Genomic DNA, 10,063 nt, shown 5'->3' with positions numbered 1-10,063 from the left:
AAATATTGACAGCATTAACAAACTAGCAAAACCTTGGGGGTTATCCATGGAAAAGTTGAAAGAAAGTTCTTCAAGCAAGAGCCAGGCTCAAACTTCCCCACAAAATTTACATGAGCTTTGGATTCTCTTTTGTGGAGAAGAAATGTTACACTGGAGTTGAACTTCCACTTCTAAAGGAAACTAATATGTATATATTAACAAAAACATATTTATAGCACAAATATTTTCTAATGCTTTTTATTGTTGAAACAAGTGGGAGTGCTTTGTTGACTGCCAGCCTAAATTTACTGACATCTTGTTTCTCATCAGAAACACTCAATAAAACAAATAGTCAAGTCACTAGCAGCAAGTGTGAGCTGCTAGTGAATGGATGTTTTAGTAGGGTGGTCCCTGTTGCTATAAGTTGTACTTGTAGGCAACTCTGGATAGAAACAGCTTGAGACGACAACACACACATATGGAGAGAATCCAAGCTTATTGTAGAAAACTGACCAGAAGTTTCCTCATACCAGAAGACAAGGCATCATAACATGGAGTGTGAGGAAAGCTACATTTTCCTCCCATTGTACTGATTTTTAAAAACCCACACCATTTATACCTATTGTATAATATCTGAAAAAGGATCCTTTCTATTAAAAGTTTGTCATCACAATACTTAATAAAATAGTTATTGATTTTGCAAGTGTGGTATTTACAAAATGAAAAGCAACTGAAATAAAAGGTAATATTTTAAAAAATGGAAGCTGGACTTTTTTTCTTTCCTTTTTTTTAAAGAGACCCCTTATATCAGGGATGGCCAACGGTAGCTCTCCAGAGGTTTTTTGCCTACAACTCCCATCAGTCCTAGCCATTGGCCATGTTGGCTGGGGCTGATGGGAGTTGTAGGCAAAAAACCTCTGGAGAGCTACCGTTGGCCACCCCTGCCTTATATCTTTATAATTTGTTAGAGAATGTTTTGCCTCATGATCTTTGGTATGTCAAAAGATATGTCAGTGTTCATTGCAGAAAGTAATGAATACCAAATAACGAATTAAGAGAGATTACAAAAGAACAGAAATGAGTCTATTTTTCACTAGAAATCACCCTCAGATAAAATATTGAAAAAGCTCACTTTTTCCCAACCTGTGGTGGTTTTTGGATCTAGGTGCAAATGATGAAACATTCATTATCTACTAATATAATTTTCCCTCCAGTCATAAATAGTGCATTTAAGATGCCAGATGTGCTGCAAAAACATTTTTTTAAAATAAAAGTTGCTATACTTTTTTCCCAAAAAAGGAAGAACTGACCTCCTTTCTGCAGGCAAAATCTGCTTAACAGATTTTGATGAACTGAAACTTTTAATACAATGGACTGCTTCCTCATACTTTGCTTTTGTTAACTAGAAGGATGTCAGAAAAATGACCCCCACACACTCATATGCATGTTTTGTGTATGTGTGTCCAAATATGGCATATTAACAACCATTTGGATGTCAAGGCAGTCTACTCTCCTACCATACATTCTGTCATGACTGCTTTAATTATACTTTGATCTTTCAGTTACCTTTTCAATGTCTTATAGCAAAGCCAGGATAATATTGCTCCACGGACACCACTTCTCTTTGAATATTCTCACACTTATGTCTGCATGCCGTTCTGTGACAGAAGGGTAAGGGAGGAAAGGAGTGCAGTAATCATTCTAGCAGAACCAGCAAACCATTTACAATATATATATATATTTATGTGGGCATTTAAGCCCTGATGAATGCCACAATTATAATCTGTTATCAAGCCAAAAGGATTTGTCCGTCCAGCAGCCACCAGTCCTCCCAGTCCATGGTGCTATTGCTCAGGCATCTTGGAACAGCTGAGATGCTGCAAATGGTAATCTGCAAAATGTGAAGGGTAAGAGAGAAACCAATAGCCAACCGGGTGATATGTTCAGTAGCTGGGTTACCTTGTAGTTTCAAGTTCATTGGGACAGCACCAGCATTTATGGGTTAGCAAAACCAAAGAAACAGTGCACTTAGGATATGTACCAGTTTTTCCTGTGCGGTCCATTCGCTTACAGACCTATTTTTGTTCATGTTGTAATTGAAATATCATTCAGAAAATTGCTAATCTAGTTGTTGGATTTAAAAAAATGCATCTCAAACTCTTGGTTTACTCTTACAAAGCGCTGAACTTCATTTGTCACTGCCTCTCTTAAGTAGATAAGAGATTTCAATGAACTTCACTAGAATTTTTCACTTAAGGAAAAAAAATAGAAATCTCTGTGTTTTTTTAAATAGAAAATCTGCCCCAACTTGGTACAGATTTCCACTTTTCAACAGTTGTTCTGCCTGCAGCAAGTCAACTGGGCAAAGTGCAGGAAATGTCTTCTCTAAGTAGCTCTTCTCAGTAGCTCTTCTCTAAGCCACTTGTTTTCTTGTCCATTAATAAAGTTATAGGAGTTGTTGCTATAGACAGTCTTTACAAAGTGCAACTTGTCCTTTAAGGTAGTCTCTACAAGGACAGATCCTTTTGTGGTTTGGATGGGATCCTGCACAGCTGAATAGCAAGAGATCTCCTTGGAAAACACAGTGTTTTTTCTTTTCATCGAAAGATGGGATAACAATATCATTTGCGGATTCAACTGTATGGCATTCAATGTTGTACCTGCAGAATAAAATTCAAAAAACAAAATTACACTGCAGTTGCTTGTTCACAATAATCTAGGAAACAGTAATCACTATTTCCAATCTACAATACCAAATACAGGCAAGGTAACAGAGAATTGATTGTGAAGCATTAAGTTTCCATTTAGCTCATGAATAAAATATGTCATCATCAGTCAAGTCCTCCTTAGTTCCCAATTCCACAGTACCAAAGTAACACCAGTAATGTAAAAGGGAACTGCTTAGTGTTTGCTATTCTGTTTATCTAGAAATGATGTAAAATGCAGAAAATTAGGTTAAACAAGCAGTTTTAAGAACAAATCATCTAGCCATGGGATGGTATTTGGATATTTGCACTGTTAATGATGTTAAGATACTGATACTAAGATGCTCGTCCATAGCCAGAAATGGAGCAAGTGAGTCTCTGACTGAGACTCAAACCAGATGACATGCTGCCAAACAACATAATGCAATCAAATTGCATGAGAGTTCTAATAAGCAATGCAATAAAATTAGAATTACAGAATTTAAGAAAGTGCAAAAAAGTATCAGACAAATAGTAATGCAGAAAATAGAATTACAAATGTAGAAAACATAAAAGCAATTACAGCAAGACAGTAGATACAACAAAGAGATAATACAAATGGGGACCTGCAACAAATTAATGGGAGAGCTATTTATTTATTTATATTTATATCCTGCCCACTCTACAAAGACTCAAGGCAGCTAACATAAACAATATTAAAACAGTAAAACAGTAAAAGAATCAGACAATCAGCTATCCCACTGCCCCACCTTTGCTTCCTCCCCTCTCCCCTGACATCTCTCACACTTTTTCTCCCCTCTGCCACCCCTTTTCTTACACTCTCTCTCCTCCATCCATGTCATTTCATCTCTATTTTTGCCCCATCACTCTGTTTCTCTGCCTCCTCACCCTCTACTTCATACTGCTTCTTATTTTATTAGTTTTAAGCAAATTACTAAAATATAGGAAAAGCGAGACCCCATTTGAATGACTGCAAATATCTATCACAGATGCATAAAATTTTGTAGCTAAAAGAATGATAGGTCTTCCAATAAAAGAAGTAATGTCTCCATATAATCAATACTTTGGAGCAAAGGAAAAATTAAAAGATTTCTAGAGTCAGACAAGCAATTACATTCAAAGGTCATGTGATACAGGGTGTCTACACTACCTGCATAACAATTGCATGCTGAGTATGGTATGTTGAGATACCTCCCTTGCAAAACTCTCAGTGGGAGAGCATTAAGGCATACCAACATAAAGGCATGGCCTATAGTGAAGAACAGTCAAATATGAGCAGTAATCAGGAAGCTCTCCAGGTGGATGAATATCAACAAATTGAGTAGAACAAACAAAGATTGTACTGTTATAATATTACTTAAATAGCACCACTTGGCTCGCTACATTTACCCACAAACTACAAAAACTTGGCATTGAGGTGGACACTCTTTTCTTATGTGATGAATTATATATTTTAAGAAAAATCCAACTGAGGCTTATGGATCACGAATACCAAAAAGCGTTCCCCTCACATCCCCCTGTTCGCTCTGTAGCCAATCTAGGTATACTCCAAAGACATGGGAAGATACCCCATTATTTTTCTACTTTAGATTCCCCATTCCATCATCAGACTTTTACTCTGGCATGTTTAAATGCCTTCCCATCAACAGTTCTCTTTGGTAGGTTTAGACAGATACCTCTCCAAAATAGATTATGTCCATGGAATTAGGAGTCCTTGATTCTAGATCTCATATTATTTTAGAATGTCCTCTCCTGGCCTTACAACACAGACAATTTTTAGCTGAATACCTCCAACACCATGTATTTACTAAAAGGAAAACTCTAACCTACTTTTTAGAAAGATCCAAGTGGGCAGCCGTGTTGGTCTGAAGCAATAGAACAAAGCAGTAGACAAGTATCACCTTTAAGACCAACTAAGTTTTAATCAGAATGTAAGCTTTCGTATGCTCTTAAGCAGACTTCATCAGACAAAACTGGAATGGCAAGCCATCTTTAAATACAGAGAAAGCGAGCAATGAGTTGGTATGTAGAGTCATGGGAATGTTTTTTAGCAGATTAAAAGAATCACAAATTGGGTCTGTGCTTGTTTGGTATTGTTAACTGGGCTGTAACAACAGTGGGGGGTGATAAAAAGCAGACATGTCATAGGTGTGAAGTGCCATGAATTCTGGCTTCTAAGTTGTGGGTTTAAATGGAGGGCATTAGTATTAGGGGTGTGCATTCGGTTCGGCCAAACTGCATAGACTACCAAATCACCCCTGATTCAGAAGTATATGGCACCGTATACTTCCAATTCCATTTTCAGGCCATTAAACGGGAGCCATATAGATATTCGGAAGTATATGGAAGTCAATGGAAAAGGTGGGAAAGGAGCTTCTGCAGCCTCAGGGGAGCTGCTTGCTTCCTTTCCCGCCTTTGGAAGCCTTTTCCCGCCTCTCCCATAGCCTCCCTGAGATCAGGGAGGCAGGGGGAGGGGGAGAGGTGCCCCAGCAGCCAATCCAAAGCATGCATTTGCAAAATGCATTGCAAATGCATGCTTTGAAGGGCTTTTGTGTAGCTGATGGCTGGGCTAATCCCTCAGCCATCAGCTACATTGTTGTTCTTTTGTTTACTTGGGTATCCAAGTAAACAGTGTTCTCTGGCCAATCACAGAGCAGTGCTATTTTTTGAAACTGCTCTGTGTAGGGTCAGAGTCTGTCTGGCTGGACTCCATTCCATTGCTGTTGTGTTTTGTGTTGGTGTGAGAGAGAGACTGTGCTGTGCTGGCCCTTGGCCTCAGCTGCTGCTGCTCTCTCTCAGCCTTTCCTGACCTGCCTTGAGAAGAGAAGACGTCTAAGGTAAGACAGTCTTGGGGTTTTTTAGTTAGTAAAAGGACTTTTTAAGACTCAGAGTCCCTTTACTTATCCAGATTTGGGTGGGTGAGTACTGGGTAGCTTATTTGGGGTTAGGGGGTTCTGCTGGGGGTGGGGGGTTTGCCAATTTGGCCATATCTTACTTTAGTGAGAGGACTTTTAAAAGTGCAGTCTCCTTTTACTTTTCTTGATTTGGGTGGCTTGGATTTCTTGGGGGGGGGGGGGGTTGGGGGGGAAGGGTTGGTAAAGTTCCTGTATTGTTAAAAGTTAAGTTTTTTACTGTTTTAAAAGGATCCTGTGTTTGATTTGTTGCTGCTGTGTTGTGCTGCTGTTGTTCCTTTTCTCTTCTGGTTCTTTGGGAGGGGGGCTGTTTGGCCTAATTTTCATTGTTTAAAAGGCCACTTTTTAAACAGTTGAGTCTCTTGGCCTTGTCCTGTTGTCCCTTTTCCAGGTTCTGCTTTTTTTGGGGGGGGGGGGGGAGGGGATGTTGGTTAAGGAATCTATCTTAACCCAGGTTGACAGCTCTGTAATGACAGCTGGTGATCTAGCCGGCATGCTAGGTCACAGTGACCTTATCAACAGGCTGGTTTGAGCCGGCTGAAGACAAGTGAAGGAACCTGCTGAGTCAGCATGAGAGTGGACTGCCAGGATTGGCCAACTGAACTATAAGTGGACTGTGTCTGTAATGCACAGGTCTCTCTTTGAGAGTGGACGTGCTGGCGAAGCATTTTGTTCCTGTGAGTAATATATTGGACTGCACTAGTGAGCACAAGTTGTATATACTGTAAATACACTACTTTGGCACTAGCTGCAGGTGTCTGGCTGATTTCTTTCCTGGAGCTCAGTGTCGGTCTCATCACACCGCTCCCTCTGCTAGCGCCCGCACCGACAGGGTTATGGGCCCAGAGCGGTTCCGCTGCGCGGAGGAGCACCGTGAGAGTTGAGCTGACCGGGAGTTGTGAAGGAGCCGGAGGTGAGGAACGCCGGTTGCAGGACAAAGAAGCACCAGCTATCTCATTTCGAGAGCCAGAGGGAGGACGGCAGCCAGCTGTGTGGAGGAGTCGGCATCATGGCTCAGCAGCAGCTTGCAGTGGCCGTCGAGAAGCTTAACTCAGCCAACTACGCGGTGTGGAGCCTGAGAATGGAACACTACCTTAAGCATGAGGGGCAATGGCTGTTTGTAAGTAATCCCCCTGCCGTGTTATCTCCTGCCCAGACTGTGTTAGCCGATAAGGCGCTGGCAAACATCGTACTAGCAGTAGGAGATGACCAACTAGTATATGTGCGTGGGAAGGACACTCCCAAGGCTGCCTGGGACGCGCTCAGTGGGGTTTATGTTAGTACCACTGCTGGCTCCCTTATGGCCTTGATCAGGAAAATGTTCCGCACTTTAATGCCAGCTGGAGGGTGTGTAAGGCAGCACATCAAGAAGCTAACGGACTGCTTCGTTGAGCTTGAAGCCAGGGGCAAAACTGTAGCTCCTGATGACAGAGTTTATATTTTACTGTCTTCGTTGCCGCCTGAGTTTACTCCCTTAATTACATCCCTGGAGACGGTTGATGTGGCGACTCTGACAGTGGAGTACGTGTGTGCCCACCTGCTTGATTTCCAAGAGAGGATTGCAGCAGTGAGCTGTCCGGGGGTGTCGGCTGAGGAGCGTGTGGCTATCGGCTCATCTGGGAAGGCGTCCAAGAGCGAGCCGGCTTCTGCTGCTGGCAGGCAACCAAAAGCTGAAGTGGAGCTGTGACGGAAAGCAATGGGTTAACCATAAACTGAAGACGCACAGGGCTGCGTCAGGTGACCTGAGGGTGGGGGCAAAGTGCTGAGAGCTCTCAGGGAGGGAAAAGAAGTTGAAGGAGAGAAACTGCTGAGGCAGGAGTTCAGTCAGTTGATGTCTGACAGAGTGGAGGCCTGTCAGAGAAGTCTGTCAGTGGGGACCTGACAGAGACTGAGAGGGTCAGTTAGTGCCGGCCAGAAGGGCTGAGAGGGCAGCTGATCCTGTGAAGAAGCTGGAGACGGAGATGGGGAAGTCTTCCAGAGACTGCCAGCTGGACAAAACCAGCCAAGAGGGCTGTGTGTGTGTGAGTCAGTTAAGACCGGAATGGTCACAGACACCTAGGAACCACTCTGAAGATCTCGTGAGGAGGTTGAGGGAGTGGATGTGGGTCTGAGACACCAAGAAGGGCTGAGAGGAGAGACTTCAGTCGAGGGGTGAGACTAGACACATCAATCCCAAGAGGCCAGACCTTGGCTAGAGGTGGAGAGTGAGTTGAAGGGAAACTGTGAACCGTGTAACTGTGAAAGACTCAAGAAAGTAAAAGTGATTGTAAAGCCTGAAACAACAGAACAAACGTACTAGCCTATGTAAATATCTCCCATATCCCCAGTTTAAGACTTTTTGTTACAATAAATCTGTGGTTTAAGTTAAAGTTCTCGTGAGCCTATATTTTGTGCGAAGAGCAAACAAAGCTGCTGTGGTCCCATCAAAGAAACAAGTAAAAATACCCCGAAGAGACTAAAATATAGAGATCCAGTGAGGCCGTGAGGCGGGCGCTGCTATAGGAGCCGACTTCACTGTCTGTCTGACGTTGCTATGGCTGTGGATCGTCTTCGCACCTGCTACGCGTTTGCCCAGTGAAAGGGAAGCGGCGTGGACGGAGGCAGCGAGGGCAGAGGACCACCAGCCGATGTGAGGAAGAAGTCCGGCTGGTCACTTCTGCAGGAGAGAGCACAGGGTCTGCCTGGATATTAGACTCTGGTGCAACGAGCCATCTCTGCTGCGACAAGGAGCTGCTGAGAAATGTTGACATTCCTGAGCACAGTCATGTCAGATTAGCTGACGGTACTTCCGCAGCTGTTACTTGCTCTGGCTGTATTGAATTTCCTGTGCTAGATTGCACTTTGCAGCATGTTTTGTGTGTCCCCTCCCTAAGGTCGAACTTGCTAAGTGTAAGCATGCTAATTGACCAGGGATATCAGGTAAAGTTTGAAAAAGCCTGTTGTAAAATCTTAGGAGGTGGGGGGAAGCTGCTTGCAACTGGGAAAAGAGAGGGAAATATATATGCGGTACAGAGTCATTGTGCCCAGGTGGCACAGGTGTCAAATGTGCCAGTGCACAATCAATGTATACATCTGCTCCAAAGAAGACTCGGGCACTGTGGGTTTAGCGCGTTAAAAAAGACCTTACAGTTGGTGCCAAGTCTAAAGGTAAAGTCCTGCAGGTGTTACTTAGACTGCCAAGTCTGAAAAAAGACTAAGAGCAGGGCTTGCGTAGTTGCTAAGCAGAGCAAAAGAGAGAGTAAACGTGCCCTAGAACTCATTCATTTAGATGTTATTGGCCCATTGCCAAAGAGTCTGTCGGGGAGGCAGTATTGCCTAGTGGCCACCGACGACTATACAAGGTATTCTTGGGTGTTTGCCATGGTGCACAAATCCGAGGTATACAAGGTGTTTACAAAATGGGCTAAAGCGGTGGAAAGGGAGTTGGATACGCATCTTAAATCTATTCAGACTGACCGCGGGGGGGAATTCTTGTCACATGAATTAAAACGTTGGCTGGAGAATAAGGGCGTTGCCCACCGATTAGCGAACCCGGCCACGCCCCAGGAAAATGGGTTAGCGGAACGGCACGGAGCTACACTACAGACTTTGATGTACTGTATGTTAGAAGATGCCAAGTTGCCAATTTCTTATTGGGCAGAGGCCATGTATTCAGCTGTGTACGTGCATAATCGAATTTGGTGCAAAGCTGTAAATGACTTGCCTTACAGAAGGCTATACAATAAGGTTCCAGACTTAAGGTTTCTAAGAGTCTTTGGGACAAAAGCCTGGGTTGGCATCCCCTCCGAGAACAGGAGGGAAGGAGGGGGCCGGGCAGTGAGCCTAACTTTTCTGGGCTACAAGCCAGAAGCTAGGTGTTATCGCTTTTGCGATAAGAGAGCTAAGCTAACGTTCAGTAGAACTGCCAAATTTAACGAGCATTCCAGCTGGCCGAGATTACATTCTACAGAAAAAGAACTTGTGCTGCTGCCAAGTACTGATAACAGTGCTGGAACACGGCCCAGATCTCCAGCCCAGGAGCTGGCAAGCAGTAGGCCAGGAGAAGGTGAGCCAAATGTTGGCACAGAGCCACAGGCACAAAGTCAGGGAGTAGAACTTCCAAGTCAGGAGGTGCAACCTCTGAATCAAGTAGCAGAACCAGCCCAGGAGGTGGCAACCAATGAGCTCGAAGGAGTTGAGCCCAGTCCGAGCACAGGGCCACGAGTATCTGCTAGAGCCACAAAGGGTATCCCTCCTGCTAGATACAAGGTGCCTTATGTTACACTGGTAGTTAAACCAGACCCACCAGGGTTCCAAGAAACGCTCAGGAAAAAGGCTGAGGCGTGGAAGGTCTGGGTGGCAGAGTGCGAGGCACGGAACAGGGAGGCTGAAGCCAAACGCCAGAGGGAACTGGCTGACCAGGACAGTGATAATGAGTTCCTGGACTGGAAGTTGTAAACTTGTAAATATGATAAATGTGTAACCCTG

At 43.8% G+C, this 10,063-nt stretch overlaps 1 protein-coding gene across 1 annotated transcript in view; it reads right to left on the bottom strand.

The window, feature by feature from the left end:
* Positions 1 to 1,502: 1,502 nt before the first annotated feature.
* Positions 1,503 to 10,063, bottom strand: part of MGAT5 (alpha-1,6-mannosylglycoprotein 6-beta-N-acetylglucosaminyltransferase) — a 480,616-nt gene continuing 472,055 nt past the window's right edge. Inside the window, exon 17 of the mRNA XM_060256988.1 lies at positions 1,503 to 2,639. Within this exon, the coding sequence (XP_060112971.1) occupies positions 2,441 to 2,639 (199 nt within the window). The 3' untranslated portion in view covers positions 1,503 to 2,440. The remainder of the gene's footprint in view (positions 2,640 to 10,063) is intronic.

Source organism: Heteronotia binoei, chromosome 16 (genome assembly GCF_032191835.1).
Source record: "Heteronotia binoei isolate CCM8104 ecotype False Entrance Well chromosome 16, APGP_CSIRO_Hbin_v1, whole genome shotgun sequence".
In the NCBI taxonomy this organism is placed as follows: domain Eukaryota; kingdom Metazoa; phylum Chordata; class Lepidosauria; order Squamata; family Gekkonidae; genus Heteronotia; species Heteronotia binoei.
This window is presented reverse-complemented; position numbering and strand designations above follow the sequence as displayed.